The 24,196-nt window shown below is 44.2% G+C and overlaps 1 protein-coding gene across 1 annotated transcript in view; it reads left to right on the top strand.

Annotated features, from left to right (window-relative positions):
• TAF4B (TATA-box binding protein associated factor 4b) overlaps window positions 1-24,196 on the top strand; it is a 103,452-nt gene that overhangs the window by 58,799 nt on the left and 20,457 nt on the right. The window contains exons 10-13 of the mRNA XM_044295669.1: window positions 4,966-5,135; window positions 12,313-12,443; window positions 14,217-14,342; window positions 16,955-17,011. Of these exons, the coding sequence (XP_044151604.1) occupies window positions 4,966-5,135; window positions 12,313-12,443; window positions 14,217-14,342; window positions 16,955-17,011 (484 nt within the window). The remainder of the gene's footprint in view (window positions 1-4,965; window positions 5,136-12,312; window positions 12,444-14,216; window positions 14,343-16,954; window positions 17,012-24,196) is intronic.

Genomic DNA, 24,196 nt, shown 5'->3' with positions numbered 1-24,196 from the left:
GTCATGTGGATATTTGATTGTATATAATTAGATTATAATCATGAACTACTAAAAAGTACCTTAGATGTATTCACTTACTGGTGTGACAGATGGTTACCTCATAATATACACACAAAGATGCCACATGCTGCATGCTAATGAGCTGATTTGAGTCCAGCGTGATGTCAGTGAGTCCAGCGTTTATTTAATTCAGAGATATAACCACTCCCCTGCCCACCTGCTGCTGATTCATATGGAAAATAACTGTCAATCAGCAGCAGGGAGAGTCAGGAGCTCATAAATACTCATGACTCAACATTATTAGCTGGAGCTTTTCATTACAAGATGTTGGCAGATTGACTGGGTCAATTAAAGAAAGTGACCCAGCATTTTGCTAAGAGAATCAGTCACTTATTTATGTTGCCCTTAGTTAGGACACCATAAAACTGGTGACAGGTTCCCTTTAAGGCATCATCCCCTTTGAGAGTGTGTGTGAGCAATAGGTTCTCTAGCCTGATGGTCCCTGTGAAGGTGTGCGGTTGTTCCCTTTTGTTTGCTTATGATCAATTTGTGCTTGTTTACTGGTTTCGATGCTTTGCTGCCTGAGCTGACCTCTGCCTTACTCTCATTAAACCTGCCTTGACCCTGGCTCATCCATTGACTACGATATTGCCTAGTCCCTTGGTGCCCCTTGACCCCTGTGGGACAGCCAACTACTCCAAGATGTAGTGGCCTGGTAGTTCCCCTGCAGCAGAGACTACGTCTTTGTGTAAGGGTGAAGCAGGTGGTCCACTTAAAAACACGCTTAAGCGCAGCAGTGCAGTTCAGCTCAGGTAGCAGCAGCAGCAGCAAAGCCTCTGTGCTTGAACTTCTACTTAGAACAATGGAAGGGGAGATGATAAAATCGATTAGTGCGAGCTGAATTACTTTAAAAAAAATCTGCTTTCTTAAGCAGCAAGGGGCTGGTCCCACTGTTCATAGACTCCGTCCTCCTCCATGATTGACAGGACCAGACCTCTCACCTCTGCCATTGCTCCATGTAGCGGTGCAAGTGCAGAAGCTCTGCTGCAGCTACCTTTCTGAGATGGAGAGACTAACTAAACAATCAAGTTACGTGCTGGCCATAGAAGCCTATTGAGATAACAGAGGGAGGAGTGAGCGGACAGTCCTCTACATAATTTTAGTTTAGGAGAGGGAGTTTTTATTTTTATTTTTTCTATTCACTTGTACTACTGTCACTAAATCGTTGTTTCCATGTGTCCCCTTGTCTTACTAACCTTTGAGTATATCTTAGCAACAAGTAGGGGGAAGATGGAAGGAGAGTATGAATGCAGGATCTTACAAGTCATGGTTTGTTTGGAGCCTGTTACAGTGGAGGCACATCTGTTCCACCCAGAAAAATTACCTCCGTAATACGTAGTGGGGTAACAAACAGCATGTCTATAGCTCCGTGTGCATAAGTCCTCAATCTAACTTGAAAAAAATTACCTACATCTGCTATACTGATGTCAGGGCTTGGCCAGGACTCAAATGAACATCTACATTGGTTTTAGCATGAGTGACCACTATTACTAGAATGTATTGTATTCAGAATATGAAGATCTGAATTTCATTTCTTTCGAAACTTTCTATTATATACTACTGGAAAATTATCAATGTCAAACAATTTGTTAAATGTCTAAACTTCCTTTTGATCAAAAGTACAGAATATTATGCACTCATTTTTACACTTTTGCCAACACCTCAACCACCGATTTGGTTCTAGACTAGAGGCACTGTTGATACCAGTCTAACCCAAGACCCTGTTATTGTCATTGCACATGGTTTTTAGAGCCTACCCTGCTATCTTTCTGAGATACCCTAGACTTGGCAGCACATGGTCTAGCAGTTACTATGTGTCTGTGGTAGAAAATATATTAGAGCAAGTTGAGTTTTAGGAACAATAACTCCACTAACATCTGTTGGCAAACAGACTGAAATGTTAAAATGAAAATGGCCTTGTGGGGTTGCCAGCTGCGTAGGAAAGATCTTAACACTGAAGATCTGTTGCTGGACTTCAGTGCCAACAGCAAGGACCTGGTTACTGTTACTGTGACTGAAACAAATCCTGAAGCATTGATCAGTCAGAACCGAGGGACTTATCCGTGCAAGGAAAACCTTATGGAAATCGATTAGCACTCTTACATATTCCTTGTAGGCTTCTATGCCTAAAATAAAACTGTAGCACAGAGTTTACATCTTAAGCACATCTGACATTTTGTAGCCAGTAGTGTTCAACCAGAAATGTACTTTCTTTGTCTACAGTTAAGCTGCAGATATTTAGCATTTTCATGGGGAGGGCAATTATTTATTGCAAGTAAACATTGTGTATATGCACAGTCGAGTCACATTATTATGGCCACTTGCTATTTTCAACATCAGCAGCTACATGCTGTTGATGGAGAAAGTGGCCATGATGAGGTGTCTTGTGAAGGAAGCCATGTGTCGTGAGGTGGCTTGGTCGGTATATAAGGTGTGTGATAGGCTGTCTGCACACACCTGTCGTCATATCTTCAGGATAGGTCATCAATATCTGATCGGCAGGGGGTCCGATGCCTTGCACCCCTGCCGATCATCTGTTTTAAGTGGAGGCAATGGTCCATGTGAGGGCTCTTTTCTGGTCATTACACTACTCATCGTCTCCTCTGGCGAAGTAGCGTAGTGTATTCACAAGTACTCGCTCCATTCAGGTGAATAGAGCGAGTACTTGTCATTACACTGTGCCACCATAACTTCTAAAATGACGGGCACAGCCCCACATTACCACAGTCTGTCCTCTCTGTACTTGAGCTGTCTTCTCATTAACTCTATTCCTCCAGAGATTCAGATCTTATCAGCTGTATTCAGGATCATAATCCCTGATAAGGCAGTGTTTTTAAGTAACTTGTCCTGCTGTGTGATTAGGACAGGTTTTGTGTGTACTAATAGGACGGCGGCCATTTTATTGCTCCTATTGATTGCTCCCCAGACAAAATGAGCCAACTAATGAAAGGTATTTGGGAATATATTTATAATAAAGTAATAAGTAAGTCTTTTTTGTCATTTTATTTTCTTAATTCCTGGAGAACCTCTTTTAAGTTCTACAAAATGAAAATGACATAATTCATGCAGCTTCTACTTTCACTACATATTTTGTAAAGGTCCAGAAATGTTGACATTTTGGCTCTTCAACAATGCTAGATGGCGTCATTTTACAAGATGTTTGTCTGATCATTTACCTCATTTGGCTTACACTGAGATTTATCCACTGAGTTTATTGAGCCTGTCAGTAGAAAATTGAAATTCACTGTTAAACCAGGCTGAATGCTTTGTACGGGTAGCTCGGCTTAATAGAATACATTTTACTAGGCAATCTAGTTCTTCTTTCTGGAAAAAAATACTTTTCATCCATATGCAAATGAGCAGTTACGTGCAATGAGTGCAGACCCAAGTCACTCGGTGCACCCTTGCTTCTGTTTCCTCTCCCAGGTCATCCTTATCCTTCTGGCAGAGGAATCAGGAAGAGCAAGGGTTTAGAAAGTGGCTTGGGCTTGACCTCTGTGCGCTTAACTACTCAGTCTGCATATGGATTAAAAGTATTGTATTTTTCACTTCATAAGACTTAGCAGACCAGAAGATGCACCTAGGATATAGAGGAAAATAGGAAAAATATTTTTCATCGAACCTCAGATTAAACCCCCAACCTCGATCAGACAAAAGAAATGAACAAACTTGCCTCTCCTGCTCCAGACTGCACTGACATTCGAACCTCCCTGGTCTTCTGTTGGCCTAGCGCTGCACTGTGACCTGACGTCGCACAGCATCAGGTCATAGTGTGTGCCTCTGTACACTACGTTCTGATGCTGTACGCAGTCGGGACATGTGCAGTGCCTGGAAGAAGACCAGTGAGTGCAGCCAGCACAGTGCTACACTTACTGCTACTTCCTCCTCCTGCATGATGGAAGCGGTTATTAGTATTCGTTCCATAAGACGCACTGACATTTTCCCGCCGTGGTGGTGCCAAAAATACAGTACTTTCTCTCCGGAAAGATGCAATGGATCGCTAAGTGATAATATAACACTACATTCAGCTTGGGTAGTTACTGGATTAACAGTTAATTTCTTGCTATCAGGCTGCCTTTAAAAAAATGTGGCAAAAATAACTTTCCAAAATTTATGAAAAATGACTTTTAGGAAAAAATACAAGCAAAACCTGTATGAGGGAAACTTCATGTTCTGCTGTTAACTACCAGCAAACATCTGGCGGCTTAGTAACCAAGTAGGGTAACTGATGATAAATTGCCTTAAACCTGACTTCAATCTCAATATTATACAGGATTCCAAAGCACCTTAAAAAATAGGGGGGTCATTTGCATAATATCTGTGAACTTAACGATTTCCTCATCTGCATCTATTTGCAAAGAGAATAAGATGCAATAGATTCAGTAGATATTATTGAACAAGGCAAAGGAGCCCTGAGGGAACCTAGATGCTCAGGCTAGTTTCACACTAGCGTTCAGAGATCTGGTAGGCTGTTACGGCAGGGAAGCAGCCTGCCTGAGCTCTCTGGATCCAGCATTGCCAGACACTGCCTGAATGCCTATTGGTCCCATTAACTAGAATAGTGACCGGCAAAGATCCGGACGTAACCTGGCAAATATGCCAAGAATCGGCTGAATGCTAGTGTGAAACTAGCCTCACGTTAACTTTTCCTAGGTATAATTTATATACAGTTCCCTATATAAACAGGGAATAGAATAGCAGTGGCGATATGACTAGGACATCAGCAGTGGGCTCTGTTTTGTAAATCGGTAATTGTTTTTGTATTGGAATTTTCAAATGTACATTCCTTATGTAGTTTTATGTATACATGTTGGGTTACAGTGCATTGCATAATTCTTTTGTATATGTTGGTTGGAAAAAAATCCAGGCAAAAAATGTTTATTATATCTGCAACTTGTTTATTAGGGAAGAAGATGATATAAATGATGTGACATCTATGGCCGGTGTTAATCTGAATGAAGAAAATGCCTGTATATTGGCAACAAACTCAGAACTAGTTGGTGCAGTGATTCGATCTTGCAAAGATGAACCATTTTTATTTACATCTGCTCTTCAAACCCGAATCTTGGACATAGGTAAGAAATGGTTAAGTATTTCACGTCTGTAATTGGCTAAAGAATTATATTTGCTTGACGAGAAGATACAGTAGGTTCCTAATCCAGCATGCGTAAGATGCCAGTGTTCAGAACTCCCAAACTAGGGTATTAGAAATTTAGAGATAAAAAAAAAAAAAAAGCAAAGAACATTTTGTGGGAGATGTACTGTATTTTTCACTCCATAAGGCTACTTTCACACTAGCATTGTTTGAATCCGGCGTTCAATTCCGACACCAGAACTGCCCGCCGGATCCGGAAAAACGTGTGAAAACTGATTACATTTGAATCCTGATCAGGCTTTCGATCACAATGGAAAAATGCATTGGAAAAAACTGATCCGCCATTTATGGACTTTAACTTTTTTTTCCCTATTTTTCGGGTTTAACATGCAAAAGCCGGATCCGTTTTGACTGAACACACGGCGCCGTAATGCAAGTCAATGGGAAAAAAGCCTGATCAGGCGTTCAGTCAAAGTGTTCAGGATTTTGGGCCGGAGGTAAAAATACAACATGCTACGGTTTTCTGAAAAGCCTGATCAGTCAAAAAGACTGAACTGAAGACATCCTGATGCATCCTGAGGGACGGACTCTCCATTCAGAATGCATTAGGATAAAACTGATCAGTTCTTTTCCGGATTTGAGCCCCTAGGACGGAACTCAGCGCTGGAAAAGAAAAACGCTAGTGTGAAAGTACCACAAGACGCACCAGACCATAAAATACACCTGGGATTAATAATGAAATAATAATAAAAAAAATATTTTTCATCAGACCTCAGATCAGACTCCTAAGCTTTATTACACCTTAAATAAATAAATGAACTTGCCTCTCTTGCACCAGATGGCGTTGCCACTCTAGTACCAAGAAAGCTATAGTCGCCATTCCCCGGTCCTACTGTACTAATGAGCGCTTCCATAATGGAAGCACTCATTAGTACACCCGTCATAAGACACACTACCATTTTTACCCACCCTTGGAGGGAAGAAAGTGTGGCGTACAGAGCAAAAAATATGGTATATTTCATTGCTGATGTTTTGCTTTGGCATTGTAGACCCCAGTGTGGAGCCGTTGGAAAGTACAGAAGTTCTCGACCACCATGAAAAATGATGTTTTAATATATGCAAAAGAGCCTTTAGGAACCATGTGCTCATCCCTCCTAAGACTGAGGAGGGAGGGGGAGGGGGGGGGGGACGACGACAAGGTGACCAAAAAATGGCGTATCGCACATTTTTATTTGTCACGCAAGATAAATATTTGTGTTTTTTTTACTTTAAACTTTGTTTCACTTTTATTTTTAGTTGCCTTAGGTTTCTTGAACATGCAATTTTCTGATTTGCTTGTTATTTTTTAAATCTATTAGGTTCTGACACTCTGCCTCAGAAGTCGTGCCTCATGCCCATCTATTTAGGCAGTTAGCCATGACAGCCCTGGGAAGGTTTCAAAGGCCCCAGGCTGCCATGGCAACTGATCAGAGCTCTGCGATTCTGCCCCCTCCCTCTGTCTAACCCTACAGATGCTATGATTGCTATTGATCATGGCATCTGAGGGGTTAAATGACTGGGATCAGTGTTATCGCCAATCTCAGTCGTTGCAACCGGTTGCCGACTGTAGTATGCTACGGCCAGCTTTTGTCCTGTATGGAGTGTGCTCAGATAGTAATCAGTATCTGATCAGTGGAGGTCTGACTCCTGGCATCCTCGCAGATCAGCATTTTAAAGAGGGCACTGTTCTCCATTTAACTTTACAGGCTCTTCCTAAGCCAATGAAGTCATGTTCGTCGGTCACATGGCCTATGTGCAGATCAGTCCCATTCAAGTGAATGTGCCTAGGCTGCAATAGCAAACACAGCCACTGTACAATGTACAAGAGTTGTGCCTGATATGCTGTAAGGAAGCCGGAGTACCACAGCTGATTCTCAGGGGTGCCGTGAGTTGGACTCCCTTTAATCAGATATTGATGACCTATCCTGGATATAGGCCATCTGTATTGATCTCCTAGGAAACAGACACCCCTTGAAAAAGCACAGCGAAACGCGTGTCGGGGTGCCCTCCCTAGAGGTTCAAGTTGTCCCCCCCCACTCAATTTTATCAGGTATTTATTTTGCACTTGTTGTTGTTTGGCCGTATATGGGTTGTATTATATGAATTTTTGCTTCCTATGCTATTTACCGTATTTTTCGCCCTATAAGATGCACCGGCCCATAAGACGCACCTAGGTTTTTGAGGAGGAAAATAAGAAAAAAACTATTTTTAACTAAAAGGTGTGCTTTTGGTGGGTTTGAACTAATGACGGTCTGTGCATGACACTATTATGGGGGATCTGTGAATGATGCACTGTTATGGGGTGGGGGATTTGTGGATGTCACTGTTATGTGGGGGATCTGTGGATGGCACTATGATGGTGGGGGGGATCTGTGGATGGCACTGTTATGGGGGAGCTGTGGATGGCACTATGATGGTGGGGGGGAATCTGTGGATGGCATTATGATGGTGGGGGGGGGATCTGTGGATGGCATTATGATGGTGGGGGGGGGGAATCTGTGGATGGCATGATGGTGGGGGGGGCATCTGTGGATGGCATTATGATGGTGGGGGGGATCTGTGGATGGCATTATGATGGTGGGGGGGGATCTGTGGATGGCATTATGATGGTGGGGGGGGATCTGTGGATGGCATTATGATGGGGGGGAATCTGTGGATGGCATTATGATGGGGGGGGATCTGTGGATGGCATTATGGTGGGGGGGATCTGTGGATGGCATTATGATGGTGGGGGGGGATCTGTGGATGGCATTATGATGGTGGGGGGGGATCTGTGGATGGCATTATGATGGGGGGGGATCTGTGGATGGCATTATGATGTGGGGGGGATCTGTGGATGGCATTATGATGGTGGGGGGGATCTGTGGATGGCATTATGATGGTGGGGGGGATCTGTGGATGGCATTATGATGGTGGGGGGGGATCTGTGGATGGCATTATGATGGTGGGGGGGATCTGTGGATGGCATTATGATGGTGGGGGGATCTGTGGATGGCATTATGATGGGGGGGGGGATCTGTGGATGGCATTATGATGGTGGGGGGGATCTGTGGATGGCATTATGATGGTGGGGGGGATCTGTGGATGGCATTATGATGGTGGGGGGGATCTGTGGATGGCATTATGATGGTGGGGGGGGGATCTGTGGATGGCATTATGATGGTGGGGGGGGGGATCTGTGGATGGCATTATGATGGTGGGGGGGGGATCTGTGGATGGCATTATGATGGTGGGGGGGGGATCTGTGGATGGCATTATGATGGTGGGGGGGGATCTGTGGATGGCATTATGATGGTGGGGGGGGGGATCTGTGGATGGCATTATGATGGTGGGGGGGGGGGATCTGTGGATGGCATTATGATGGTGGGGGGGGGGATCTGTGGATGGCATTATGATGGTGGGGGGGGGGATCTGTGGATGGCATTATGATGGTGGGGGGGGGATCTGTGGATGGCATTATGATGGTGGGGGGGGATCTGTGGATGGCATTATGATGGTGGGGGGGGATCTGTGGATGGCATTATGATGGTGGGGGGGGGTCTGTGGATGGCATTATGATGGTGGGGGGGGGGGAATCTGTGGATGGCATTATGATGGTGGTGGGGGGGGATCTGTGGATGGCGGCATGATGGTGGTGGGGGATCTGTGAATGGCGGCATGATGCTGGGGGGATCTGTGGATGGCACTGTTATGGGGTGGTGGATCTGTGGATGACACTGTCATCCACAGATCCCCCACCCCATCATTATCCCATTCACAGTTTCCTAGGGAGGGACTGTAGTAGGCGGGGAGAGCGGCGGCAATGTACTCTGGCCCCGCCGCTCAGGATGTATTGTATTATACTTGGTGTTAATCATCAGATCTAAACTGAATAATGATGCACTCCCCATGTGTACCGTACTTACTGGTACACATGTCATGCTCCTGTAGTAAGCTCTAGCAGGCAGGCTGGGCGGCCGTAACTCACTGAGGTCATGTGCCTGCTCCGCCTACTTCATTCATCAAGTAGGCGGAGCAGGCACGTGACCTCCGTGAGTTACGGCCGCCTGCCTGCTAGCTGCTAGTGCTTACTACAGGAGGGTGACGTGTACAGAGTGCCTGCACGGCCCCGCCGCTCTCCCCGCCTACTACAGTACCTCCTCACTAATACATCGCAGACTGCGATGTAAATTGCCAGCATTCGCCCCATAAGACGCAGGGGCACTTTTCCCCCCACTTTTGGGGGGTAAAAAAAGTGCGTCTTATGGGGCGAAAAATATGGTATGCCTCCACCCCTTTTTTTGGCTTAGTTAACCCTTGTGGTTTTTACCTGTATTATTTGGTACGGACTTCCTCCTTTGGTCTTTGAGGAGTCCGTTTATGTATTTTCGTGCGATGTGCTGGTACGGACTTATTTTTTGAGGGGCAAGTTGTACGTTCTAATGCCACCATTTAATATGGCATACAAAAAAGCTATCCCTCCACCGTTTTTGTTCCCACGGCGTTCCCTTTGCGGCTAAACTAACCTGTGCCCTTCATTCTCTGGGTCAGTACAATTACAACGATACCACATAGGTATAGGTTTTTATGTCTAAATAGTGTAAAAAAAAATTTTTTTTTCATATTCTGACCCCTATAACCTTTTTGATAGTTATATCTACTGAGCTCTGTGGTGCTAATTTTTTTGAGGGACAATCTGTGTACTTTTTATTAATACCATTTTGGAGTGTGTGTGTGACACTTTGATCACACTCATTGGCCGTAGAGGATGCCAGTAATTTTTCACCCTTTAGTTGCCGTGATCTCACTTGAACACTGCATCTAAAGGCTTTAATCACCGCAATCAGCCTTATTGTCAATGCAAGCTTTTAACTTAAAATTTTCAATCAATTAGCAAAGATTTCAAACATTCTGTTTTCATTATCGGATTATGGGGTAGTGAGTGCAGATTGATGGGGAAAGTCAAAGAATTAGTTATAGAATAGTTATGTTTCATACGCTTGTATATTTGTGGTGTTTATAAGTAGACAAATATTACAATTGACACCGTAGTCACTCTTTTTCTAGTATCCGTGGTCATGAGACCCTCAATTATAAAACATTATAGTAGAGCCTTTAATTAAAAATGATCTCTTAAGGGTTCATCCCAGTAGAATAAAACCTTGTCCATGTGCCCTCCCAGGCTGGAGACTGACCTCTATTACCCAGAATGAATAGCCGCTGCAAATAATGGCTTTCTCTCTGTACAACTCCAGCAGTTAGAGAAGAGATTTTCAATAAAGGAAAAGCCCTTTTAAGGTCATTACAAATTCCAAATACTGAAAATGTCTGAAGGTCACTGTTATATTAAGAAAATAAAAATTGAATCTCTTTTTAGATTTAAAGGGGTTGTCCAACTTAAGAGCCTCCTTGTGCCTGTAGATATTGTTAAACTTATAAAAGAATACATACCACTTAACCACCCCCCATTTTTAGCTCTGCCCCTCCCTTCTGGCTTCAGTATAAATATTATATATGCATGTGACTGTTGCAGCCAGTCCATTGAGGCCAGTGATTGGCTGCAGCGGTCACGTTCCATATATGGCTGTCACCACTGCAGCCTGTAAACACAAGCCAGAGGTGAGGACAGGAGCAGCGGAACTGGAAATGGTGAGGGATTATGTGCTGTTAAGCACTGTGAAGGTTTTCATAGAAGTCAAATTACCAACACCAAAAGAGAGATATAGATCCTCACTATGTCATATGAAATAATGTACCAACACTAAGTATAATCAATCAATACATAATTTTATTATAATCACTATAAGGCTACTTTTACACTAACTGCAGGACGGATCCGACAGGCTGTTGACCCTGTCGGATTCGTCCTGCCGCTATTTCGTCCCCATTGACTATAATGGGAGCAGAACTCCGGCGCAGCACGGCGAGAGGCCGCCGGACTAAAAGTACTGCATGTCCGACTCTGCCGACTATAATGTGGACGGAGCGGCAGCACGGCGAAATAGTGGCAGTACGGATCCGACAGGGTGAACAGCCTGTCGGATCCGTCCTGCCGCTAGTGTGAAAGTACCCTAATTCACATGATTGGCAGAACACAATGCGCTTGGCGCGCGGTCCTCCTCTTCCGGACTGCGGGGCGCGCACATACAGTACAGACCAAAAGTTTGGACACACCTTCTCATTCAAAGAGTTTTCTTTATTTTCATGACTATGAAAATTGTAGATTCACACTGAAGGCATCAAAACTATGAATTAACACATGTGGAATTATATACATAACAAAAAAGTGTGAAACAACTGAAAATGTCATATTCTAGGTTCTTCAAAGTAGCCACCTTTTGCTTTGATTACTGCTTTGCACACTCTTGGCATTCTCTTGATGAGCGTCAAGAGGTAGTCACCTGAAATGGTGTTCACTTCACAGGTGTGCCCTGTCAGGTTTAATAAGTGGGATTTCTTGCCTTATAAATGGGGTTGGGACCATCAGTTGCCTTGTGGAGAAGTCAGGTGGATGCACAGCTGATAGTCCTACTGAATAGACTGTTAGAATTACATTAGTTTTGCTGTTTCATTGAAGTCAGACAACCCTTTTACACAATACTTTCCCTTTTAACCATGTATCGGTAAGAACAGGTGAACCAAACAAGAACGGAGTGACGGTAACATTATAGTGGTGCGATATATTTTTTTACTCTAGCCAAGGATCCAATTGGTTACTTAGCTTCATGCCATTTGCCATGTATGTGGTTCTGACCTTGGTGCCAGTAACACGGTAACTGTGCATTTGGTGATCGACACGCGTGTATCGTGTGTATGTAATTGTAAATGGACTGATAATACGGTTTCTATAATGACTTATTTTGTCTGCTTAATATGGGTGTCCCAAACCTGACCTTGCAAGCAGATATCCTCAGAAGGCCACGTGAAACATTACCTATACTTTCCAGAGCTCCAGGCTACGTTTTATTAATGCAGTGTCTAATATCTTTGAAGTTGCGAGTGTAGCAGGAAAATCATAATCTACAAGCCTCTATTCTTAATGGGTATGACTTCTGGAGGGAACAGAATACCTGCTGTGCTAATTATTTCAATTATCAGCCTCCACTAAAACATGTAATGGATTTTCTCTGCTTCCACAGGTAAAAGGCATGACATTAAGGAACTTAACTCTGATGTTATGAACTTGGTCTCCCATGCGACGCAGGAAAGATTACGAGGGCTCATTGAAAAACTGACGGTGGCGGCACAGCACAGATCCACCAACTGCAAGGTAACCTAAACCGGTTCACGGAATACTAAGCATTGCCCTTGTTGTCTCTCGGGATAAGGTTGATGAATTTTACGTTTTTTGGGGGGAATCATTTGGTGAATCGCACAAAACTAATCAACTTGAGAGACGGGGTGGATTCTGGTGAAGTTTAAGGCGGTTTCACACCAGTGAGTCCATTGCGGGAATCGCGCTCCGTGTCTGAGTGTGATCCTCCGCTTTGAACTTGCAGGAGCGCACGGCATTATCATGATTTATAATGCTGTGTGTTTCTGCATGGCCTTTTTTCCACAGAATCATGGTGACATAAAGCTGTCAGTAAGATTCTGTAGAAATAAGGCCATGCAGAGACACACAGTATTATAAATCATAATAATGCTGTGCGCTCCTGCAAGTTCAAAGCGGAGGATCACACACATGGAGCGCGATTCCCACAATGGACTCGCTCGTGTGAAACAGCGCTTGGTGCATCAAAATAAAAGGAGTCTCCATAATGAAAATCCAGTGATTGTCCCAAGCAACCATGTCACCAGTTTTATTGATGGACTGGCTGTATGTACGTGACTTACCAATGAGCTTGTGCTAATATTTAGTAGCCAATCTGAACAGGCTGAGCCGCGGTGTAATGTACGAGGACGGGACACAGCAGCAGCCTAAGCCTGTGATGAAACATTTATTATGGATCAATCAAAACCTTTTATACACAATATACGATATAAGAGTACAATGATTTTATTTTTATTTTTTGTTGCCTTGACTTGGTCTTCCCTAGTAGAAATAATCAGTGAGGCAAATGAATGGTATCTTTGTCTATCTTGTGTAGTGCAACAGTAAGAACTGTACAAAACCGAACCTCCTTTACAATGAGAATTACAATCACTTTTTTGAGCGGTTTTCATTTGTCATATGCAGCATCTTTTTATGTTTTTTGTTACCCCGTTACATGCATTTCATACTACAATATTCCTTCCCAGTTCACACAACCAAACCACCACACCCCTCCCCACCCCGTGCCCTGAAAAATGTCTCTAGAACTAATGTGGGCGACTTCTAAGCCAGTTTCCGGTGCAGGAAACTCCTTCTGTGTGATGGCCACACTTCTCAGGCCAAACACTTCTCCTCTGAACTGAAGTCACATTATCTTAATGATTTACGAGGCTGTGAGTTCCTGCCCAACGGTGGGTCTACTGCACTGTGTTCACATAGGTCTGTTGGCTATATGTCTTATTTCCCCATAATGCATTGCCTGAACGACACCACTCGATCTTTTCAATGAGAACCAGTAAAGAATTGCATTGCCCATGACTAACCAGTCCAGATGTACATCATTTGGTTAACTTGCTAGTACGTCCTCGCAGCACTTTCTTTTGTGATCTGTGATGCAACTTGCTCATATTTCTTATTGATCAAAATGAACAATTTCTACCAAAACAATCGTTCGTTGAGTGAAATTCAGCAATGAACATGGACCGATGACAAACTGTTATTGCCTGGAAATGAGTAGGTCATGTTTAAAATGCTATTGGATAGTTGCTAGACCACCTTTCCATGAGAGCATGCTTTCAGAATATTCCTGAATAGTATCCTCCTCCTTTGCCAGGCATAACTGTAGAGGTCCGTTTTTCTGTCACAGCGTTTCAGAAAAGTCAATGTTAAAAACTCTGGCTACTTGTGGTCACCACTAGGGGGCGCTTACTGCATAGTATATTATTCACTTCACTGTGCAGAAACTACTTTGTTACTTCTTTGTTGATTGCTGGTGTGTGCTTGTTTCAGCAAAGTGATCGCCATGTCCAGTCTAGTGATGTCCGAGCACAGCTCAAGTTTCTTGAACAACTCGAACATCTTGAGAAACAACGCAAGACTGAAGAAGAGCGAGAAATGCTTCTTCGGGCTGCTAAGGTGAGCTAGTCATTTCACGTATTTCAGAAACTATACAGCGAAATATAACACAAGGGTCTCTCTGGACTCTGGGAGACAAATGTGTTTTTTTTTTTCCCACTAGTTGACTATTCATTTCATTGCAATGAGTTGTGCTCATGTACTCTTGTATACTGGACAGATTTTCTTCTCCTTATGTGTGGTCCCTGTTTGTTAAAGGGGATATCCTTAGTCTGAAAAGTACAGGCTTAGACATAAGAGGCGGCACTCGCTGTACGGTACCATAATAATTACCCCGTAATAATTTCATCACTGCCTGTCAGAAAAGGAGAATGAGACTGAATGGGAGAAGAAGCTGCCACAACAAAGAGGAGGTATCTCTTACATGAGCGCCGCAGCCTCCTCAAAGATCTGATCAGGAGGGGGAACTGGGAGTCAGAAACCCCCCAATCTGATATTATGACCTGTCCTGAGCATAGGACATCAGTGTTATGACCCTGCACAACTCATTTAAATTTAGTCAGAACTTTAGTGCACATGCCCAGATTCAATAAGAGTTAAAAAAAAAAAAAAAAAAAGTCTACCAAGGTGCAAAAGTGTCTAAAATTGCCTAAAAAAAGGGGGACATGGCTTAGTAAGTTTTGTAAAATTCACCGGATGCCCCAAATCTATCTCACAGTATGCACCACTGAGATTATTTGGCACATCTTCTGACATTCGGGTCGAGGTTTATCCATCTTCATCGATGTCTTTTTTAGTTAAATTCAAAGTCAAATACCTTATTACAGCATATGGACGTTATGGGGCTGTCCCTGGACAGGGACCCCTTTAAGCCAGTGGAGTGATCCACTAAACTGTCGCTCAGATTGGGGCCATCCATGTATAACTGTAATGCTACATTTCTCCTGCAGCATCTGACTGGTCGTGGCTTCCTCTGGCACATTAAAGGGGTTGTCTTCTTTCAGCAAGTGGTATTTATCATGTAAAGAAAGTTAACACAAGGCACTTACTAATGCATTGTGATTATCCATAATGCTTCCTTTGCTGGATAGACTGACCCTTCCATACATCGTTACCATGGTTACGACCACCCTTCAGTCCTGGATTGGTGGCCGTGCTTGCACACTATAGGAAAAAGCGCCGGCCTGTGTGCCACCAGAAGGGCCAGTGCTTTTTCCTATAGTGTGAAGGCACGGCCACCAGTCCTGGATTGAAGGGTGGTCATAACCATGGAAACAAGCAGTATACAATGTGATGGAAAAATGAGCCTAGCCAGCAAAGGAGGCAATATGGGTAATGACAATACATTAGTAAGTGCCTTGTATTCACTTTCTCTACATGATGGATGCCACTTGCTGAAGTGAGACATCCCCTTGCCAGGGGTCTTGCTGCCATATTAAAGTGTTGCTTGTGATGACACAAGCCATTCACGTGTCTCGCCCTGTTTTAAGATCCTTGCTTTTAGTTTTGTAAAGGAAAAAAAAAACTGCAGCGGGATTTTGAGTTTATGATGATGCAAAATTCTATGTAATCGAATTGTGTTGATTGATACCCTAAGGCTCCATTCAGACATCCATAGAATGTGTCCGCACCCGTTCCAAAATAATCCTGAACGGGTGTGGACCCATCCATTCTCTATGGGGCAGGAATTGATGTGGACAGCATACTATGTGCTCTCCGCATCTGCATTTCCGGAGCGCGGCCCCGAACTTCCGGTCCACGGCTCCAGAAAAAAATAGAACATGCCCTATTCTTGTCGGCAATTGCGGACAAGAATAGGCAGTTCTAAGGGGGTGCAGGACGGATGTATTGCGGATCCGCAATACATTACGGACTTGTGAATGGAACCTTACCCTTTTTATATAGAACAATCATTCAACTTCAAAACCCACACGTGCCTTTGTGCGGAATACTAGCAATCTGGCCAAGATTTCCAAAAATACTCATTCTGTAGGAATAGTAGATCTGCCAGCTCTTGGTTTCCTGCATGCAGGCTTCAGTCTGTGTTGTGGCTTCCATTTATAATGGAAGCCATAATGCTTTGATGGATCCATCGCACAGCGGACACCCCATTGGCTTCTAATGAGGGTCCATCAGGTTCCACCACACTTGCACGCAAAATGTTTGATAGCTCAAAATGCGTAGACTCAAACTGTGGCAGGACCTGAGGTGCAGACAATTGGCTACTGGGTGACCAAATTCATCCTCGATATATCCTATACTATATACTTTACGGGTCATAAGTTAGCATTTTCATCATTGTCAACTTTGCATAACTCCATTATGCTCCACCACATAAAATTAAATGGCAAGCAGGTCATGATTGACTTGGCCTAAGTAGCGTTTGTGGCACTCGGGGGTCCCTCAGGCGAGTTCTGGGGCATCCAACCTTTATGGAAAACCAGAATGAAAATGCATGAGGGGAAGTCTTAGAAATCCTGGACGGAGGCGCTTCTCCCTGCAGCAAAGCTTTTTAATCACAGGAGAATATTGTTATGCATTAAATATTTATTGCCTGCTGCATGTTTAAGAATGCAGCCGAGTAACCCTTTAAGTGCAAGGTTCAGCAATGTGAAGCAAGAGTTAACATTTGCACTATATATATACATTTATTTTGTTGCCTTTTATGACAGAGCCGGGCAAATAAAGAAGATCCAGAGCAACTGAAATTAAAGCAAAAAGCCAAAGAGGTAAGCCGCTGTGGCCGGGATGGTCTTGATCCCCCATCTGGGACCAGTGCAGGTCCCTGCTGGAGCAGAGGAGGTCTGGAGAAGTTGGAAGCGTTCTCTTGGCAATTAGGTCAGAGAGTATTTTGCTGCTGCGTACCATTTCTATAGGCCTACAGGAAGGACAGAAGCCGCTTGAGGCAAGGAGAACATTTCAAACGAGGCACCGTCCTGGGAAGAACGACAACCTAGTTATTATTATTTTTTCTGCATTGATTTTAAGTTCTTCCTCAGATAAGATGCACATATTAGATTTGGGTTTATCAGGTCGGTAACTGGTATTTATGGAGAGCAGCGATGTTAAAATAAGAGGGGAAGCACTTTTACATCCAGCATCTGGGACTGTACAATAGGCTACATTTTTCCAGGGTAATTGTTCGTTTTGTAAATCTGATACTGCTTATAATTCTTTGGCTGGGAGGCGGTACTGGGATTTCGTTTTAAATGGAAAATGCCTCGGGCTTTTAATTTTCTGAGCCCAGCAGTTTTCGGCTCTGAGATGGAGCCCTTGTTTTCGCTCAGTTCATGTTTAGCTGCAGGGGTTTTAGTTTATAGCTTAGGCTGGTTAAGCTTTTGCTCCCAGAGGCCTCTGCATAGCAACTGTACAAATCAACAAATACGTTCATTTATGTCTGTAGCCCTTCACTCGCTTTTTTTTTTTTTTTTTTTTACATTTCCCAATATCCATTTCCTGACTTTTCTAGCCTGAGAGGAAAGAGAACTGCGCTAATTAGAGCTTATTTTAATTGAGCCTTAATATTGGCGCTTGCTGCAAACGGCCCAGAGGTACCGGGAACAGAATGAAATGAATGTACCTTAGGCTGCAGAGAGTTAGGTGTGTGTACGATATACGTTTTTTTTTTTTTTTTTTTCACTTGACCTACAGTTTCATTCCCCTGCTGAATAAATCATCAAGCCCGTTCACATTTCTGATTAAGGATCTGACAGTAGACGATAATAAAGACAATTGAGGTGTGAGACGTGTGATATGGAGCTGAAGAAATTGGTTTCTATAGTTACAAGTCTGATTTCATGCAATTTTTGAGGATCTTTGTTCCAAATGACTCAGATACTAAGAGCCTTTCTAGTCTCCCCCCCCCCCCCCTCCTCGCCTAACTGCGCTTCCTGAACTATGAAATTTCTTGTTGCTGAGCACTGCTACACTTTGCTCCAAGGTGTCAGCGGCAGGTTGTTTATGAATGTTTCAAAGAACTTTATTATTGCTATTAATGTACAAGCTGATGCCAAACCAGCTAAAATCCCAGCGAGAACCTATCCCTGGCTAGATTTCTCTTTCCTGCTTTCAAAGTTGGTGCATTTAGATTAACTCTGTTGCTAATGAAACTTAGTATTCATAGATGTGACATTATACCCTGTGTAATACTATAGACGCATTATAACGGAATTAAAAGGACACAGACGCAACGTTAATGTCCACTTTTAAGCACTAAAAGGTCAGATTGGGTCATATGTAGGGAGAGACCTTTTTGTCTGATAAGCTATATTACAAAGTTTTTTATATTTGGTTGTACTGTTTATTTATGCAGTTTGTTGAAAGTACAGTACCATAACTTTACCGTCAACTAAGGCTGCTTTCACACTAGCGTTCGTTGGTCCGCTCGTGAGCTCCGTTTGAAGGAGCTCACGAGCAGACCCGAACGCCTCCGTCCAGCCCTGATGCAGTCTGAATGGATGCGGATCCGCTCAGACTGCATCAGTCTGGCGGCGTTCAGCCTCCGCTCCGCTCGCCTCCGCACGGACAGGCGGACAGCTGAACGCTGCTTGCAGCGTTCGGGTGTCCGCCTGGCCGTGCGGATCCGTCCAGACTTACAATGTAAGTCAATGGGGACGGATCCGTTTGAAGATGCCACAATATGGCTCAATCTTCAAGTGGATCCGTCCCCCATTGACTTTACATTGAAAGTCTGGACGGATCCGTCCGAGGCTATTTTCACACTTAGCTTTTTTTTGCCATTTTAATGCAGACGGATCCGTTCTGAACGGAGCCTCCGTCTGCATTATTATGGGCGGATCCGTTCAGAACGGATCCGATCGAACGCTAGTGTGAAAGTAGCCTAAAATGTAAAAAATATTTTTCAATTTACTATGTATCTTTTTCCTCCTTACAATAATCCATGTTAAATCTCATGTCTATTCTCTGCCCAAGCCTCAGTTATCCAGATCCACCTGTAACATTATACTCTTCTTTTATTTATTTTGTGCACTTGTATAGCGCTACTATAATCCACAGCTCTTTACAGACATTAGCATCACACTGTCCCCAATGGGGCTCACAATCTAAGGTCTCTATCAGTATGTCTTTGGCGTGAACATACACTTTGGGGAGAACATATTAACTTCATGCAGATGTTGTCCTTGGTCAGACTTGAACCCAGAACCTCAGCGCTGCAAGGCACCATTGCTAACCACTGAGCCATCCATGCCTCTTTTGCGTTAATCACTTTAACCAGTTTAGTGTTATCCGCAAAAAAAAAAAAATAATTTATGGTGCAATCCCTCTACAAGGTCATAAAAGAGAATCGGGCCCAATAGGGCTGATCAGATTATTTTGACAAGGTCGATCTCGCATAAACCCATGCCGATACAGTCTTACACAAATTTTCATTACTCTAGAAAAGCATCTCTTACAAAACCTTTAAACATTTTATCCACTATAGAGTAAATTTACAGGTCTAGAGCTTCCAGGCTAAATTTTTGACACCTATTTTAATATATTTCCCACATAGCGTACAACAGATATTAATAATACCCTATCACTTAGAATTGAGGGCCCATCTATTTCGTTTCTTAAGTCCCTTAGAACACAGGGCTGTATGCCAGCTGGACCTGGTGATTGGACTATTTTAATATTTTTAAGGGTACGGCCACGCAGTCAGGTCTTCGGATGCTGTTTTGGAAGCCAAAACTAGAAGTAAAAAAAAAAAGAGGAGACCTTGGATCTGTTCTTTATATATTTATTTCATTTTATGATCCAATCCTGATTTTGGTTTCTAAAACTGCATAAGGAAACCTGACACTGTGTCCATACCCTAAAAAAGGGCTGCACTTTTTTGTGGGTTAGGGCTCTTTCACACCTGCGTTAAAGTCTTCCGGCATAGAGTTCCGTCGTCGGGGCTCTATGCTGGAAGAATACTGATCAGGATTTTCCTAATGCATTCTGAATGGACAGTCCGTCCTTCAGGATGCATCAGGATGTCTTCAGTTCCGGAACGGAACGTTTTTTGGCCGCAGCAAATAGCGCAGCATGCTGCGCTTTTTGCTCCGGCCAAAAATCCGGAACACTTGCCGCAAGGCCGGATCCGGAATGAATGCCCATTGAAAGGCATTGATCCGGATCCGGCCTTAAGCTAAACGTCGTTTCGGCGCATTGCCGGATGCGACGTTTAGCTTTTTCTCAATGGTTACCATGGCTGCCGGGACGCTAAAGTCCTGGCAGCCATGGTAAAGTGCAGTGGGGAGCGGGGAGCAGCATACTTACCGTCCGTGCGGCTCCCGGGGCGCTCCAGAGTGACGTCAGGGCGCCCCAAGCGCATGGATCACGTGATCGCATGTACACGTCATCCATGCGCCTGGGGCGCTCTGACGTCATTCTGGAGCGCCCCGGGAGCCGCACGGATGGTAAGTATGCCGCTCCCCCGCTCCCCACTACTACTATGGCAACCAGGACTTTAATAGCGTCCTGGGTGCCATAGTAACACTGAAAGCATTTTGAAGACGGATCCGTCTTCAAATGCTTTCAGTACACTTGCGTTTTTCCGGATCCGGCGTGTAATTCCGGCAAGTGGAGTACACGCCGGATCCGGACAACGCAAGTGTGAAAGAGGCCTTAGACAGACAAAAGTTTAATGGAGAAATGCCTTATTCCCTGACACTTCTGTTTCCTCTGTGACTACAATACGTACAGGTAGTTTATACAATAAAATTGGCTAATGGGTGGAGCTTACAGCATAATTTGGGTGCATTTATACAACCATATGTTTTTTGCAGTTCGCAAAACGTGGATCCACAAAATACATCTGTGTTGCATACATTTTTTTTTAATGTTTTTTTTTGCAGACCCATAAGCCCTACCAGCCAGTATGTCTGGTTTAATAGGATTGATATCCTGGTGACAGAGCCGCTTTAAAGTGGCTCTGTCACCAGGATCAACTTATACCCTATCATACTGTGCTACTGTTACCCCCACTTTCCCTTTCGCCCATGACAGCACCCTTGAGAGACCGCCTCCATCCAGGACAGGAAACAGGAACTTTCGTGGAGAGCTCATAAGGAGGAGCATGGCCCCGAGACCACCAGTTCCTGTTTCCTGTCCTAGACAGAGGACGGTTCGTGGAGAGAGGAAAAGAAAAGCTAGGCTGCAGGGCCCCGGAGGAATTGTTCTAAAGTGGGGTTACCTGTTCCGGCATAAGTCTCCTCTAGGAGCCGCCGGCCGGAGTCTGGTGTCTGCTGCTGGGGTCTGGCTTACGCTGCGCTGGCGATACTCTGCAGTCCCGGGCTCACCGAGAGGTGCGTTCGGCACGCCGGTCCTGCCCGACAGTGCTCAGGCGGGCCGGGGCCTTCTTCTTTGCCGCGCGCAGGGGGAACTAAAATCTCGCGATGCCAGCGAGATCCGGGTCTCGGTAGAGACTTCCGGTTTTTGGAACGCACGCAGCGTGCATTCCGGAAGTAGGAAGAGCCTTCTCCTACTTAGGCCGCAGAGGATTTCCAGCAGGACCCGACCGAGGAGATCGGACCCACAGGCGCACGGTCAGCAGCAGCCCAGCCAGCCAGCCAGCCTTACAGGAAGCCAGATTTCCTTTGGATCCGGGGAGTCACTCTCTATCCCACAGCAGTATGGAGGAGGAGAGTGCCCTACGCGCCGATCAACAGGAGGGTCATGAGATCAGACCGGTACTCCTGGTGGGGTAAGGGGGATCATTCCCCACCATTTATTTCATTTTTTAAGCTAAATCTCCTTTCCCTCTTGTTTCTTCCTGCATTTAGACTACAAAAGAGGGCCCTAGAAAGGCAATTTCAAAGACCAGAGGGAAGGAGTGTGCCGTCTGTAAAAAGAAACTGGCCCCCTCTTGGTTGAAAAAGCTATGCCAAAGTTGTATTGAGAAACTAGTGGAGGAGGAGTCCCCATCCCTTCTACAGAGTATTAGGGAGATGGTAAAGACGGAGGTCTCGGATTCCCTGAAAGATTTCAAAAAGAGCTTTCCCGCTGTAGCCTCTACCTCCCTGGGAACCAGATCAAGCACGGCTAATAGATCTGACTCAGATCCTTTAGAGGAAAGCGATACGGGAGAAATCCTAGATAGCCCAGACTCGTCCCAGGATGAAGAATCCACGGGCAGGCCACTTTTTTCCCCCGATGATACGGAAGCTTTACTAAAAGCAGTTTGTGCGACTATGAAAGTAGACGAACCCAAAGACCCAAGATCCGTTCAGGATATCATGTTTGGTGATCTCGGGCAGAAAAAATCTAGAGTATTTCCCGTTAACGAGAATATAAAGTTTTTAATACAGAGGGAATGGAAAAGACCCGATAAAAAGTTTTTTGTGCCAAAAAATGTAAAAAGGAAATATCCCTTTGACGAGGCAGACTCAGTAAACTGGGACAGACCCCCTAAATTGGATGCACCTGTTGCAAAAATTTCAAAAAAATCGGCCCTTCCGTTCGAGGACTTAGGTTCTCTTAAAGACCCTATGGATAAGCGAGCAGAGGTTTACTTGAAAAAAGTTTGGGAGACCTCAGCCCAAGCATTCAAACCAAATATTGCCGCCACATCCACTGCTAGGTCTCTGAAATTATGGCTAGAGGAGTTAGAATCTCACATTCAGAACAAGACCCCGAGAGATCAATTGTTAACCGTTTTCCCCACTCTACTTAAAGCAGTAGACTTTATTTCTGATGCATCAGCCGATGCTTTAAAATTAAATGCTAGGTCAGCTGCTCTTTCAAATTCAGCCAGACGAGCTATTTGGCTAAAAGGTTGGTCGGGAGACACGGGATCTAAAAATAAGCTTTGTGCAATTCCTTGTCAGGGCGATTATCTTTTTGGATCCGTCTTAGACGACCTTTTGGATAAAGCCTCGGACAATAAAAAAGGATTCCCTGTCTCCAGACCCCCGAAAAAACAACGTTTTTTTCGCAAAAACAAGAAAGATTTTTTTAGGGGGCAGAGGAAAGACTTCAGAGCTGACAACAAGAATAGGAAAAGCAAGGGGTTTCTCTTCAGTTCCCAATCCTCCTCAACCTCTAAACCATCACAGCAATGACGGTTTCTCTCCCGTGGGGGGCAGACTTTCTCTCTTCCTCTACGCCTGGGAGAAAATCTCCTCAAGTCCCTGGATTTTAGGCGTTATAAAGGAGGGGTTTGGTCTAGAGTTTGTCTCCCGCCCACCGGACAGATTCAAAATCACGAATTTTCTAGGAAACCCGGGGAAAAATCTAGCCTTACAACAAGAGATTGTATCCCTACTTCGGAAAAATGTTCTAATTCCGGTGCCGGAGGCAGAGAAGGGCGAGGGTTTTTACTCCTCCCTTTTTCTGGTCCCCAAACCGGATGGAACATTCAGAACTATTATAAATCTAAAGGATTTAAATCAATTCCTCTCTTACAAAAAATTCAGAATGGAGTCGATCCAATCAGTCATAAAACATCTATTCAGGGGCTGCTTCATGTAAGACAAGGTGTTTGGGAAAGAGAGCAGAGTCTAGACTCCCAAAACATGAGGGAACTGAGGGCGGTCTTTTTCGCCTTAAAAGAGTTTCTTCCTTTACTACAGGGAAAGTCTATAAAAGTTTTTTCAGACAACGCCACAGTGGTCTCCTATCTGAACAAACAAGGAGGAACCAGATCAGAAAATCTTATGCGGTTAACAACGGATATCTTTTCCCTTATAATTCCTTCTGTGCTGTCCCTTATGGCAATACATCTAAAAGGTTCAGAAAACAAAGTGGCAGATTTCTTAAGTCGAAATACACTAGACCAGGGGGAATGGTGTCTGAACCAAATGGTGGTCGATCAAATAATTCGACTTTGGGGTCGTCCTCATCTGGACTTGTTCGCCACCAGAGAAAACAGAAAGTGTCATCGTTTCTTTTCCCTCAGCACGAGAGATTCACCAACAGGGATAGATGCC

Source organism: Bufo gargarizans, chromosome 5 (assembly GCF_014858855.1).
Source record: "Bufo gargarizans isolate SCDJY-AF-19 chromosome 5, ASM1485885v1, whole genome shotgun sequence".
Classification (NCBI taxonomy): domain Eukaryota; kingdom Metazoa; phylum Chordata; class Amphibia; order Anura; family Bufonidae; genus Bufo; species Bufo gargarizans.
The sequence above is the reverse complement of the archived record's forward strand: the minus strand, read 5'-3'. Positions and strand labels throughout refer to the sequence as shown.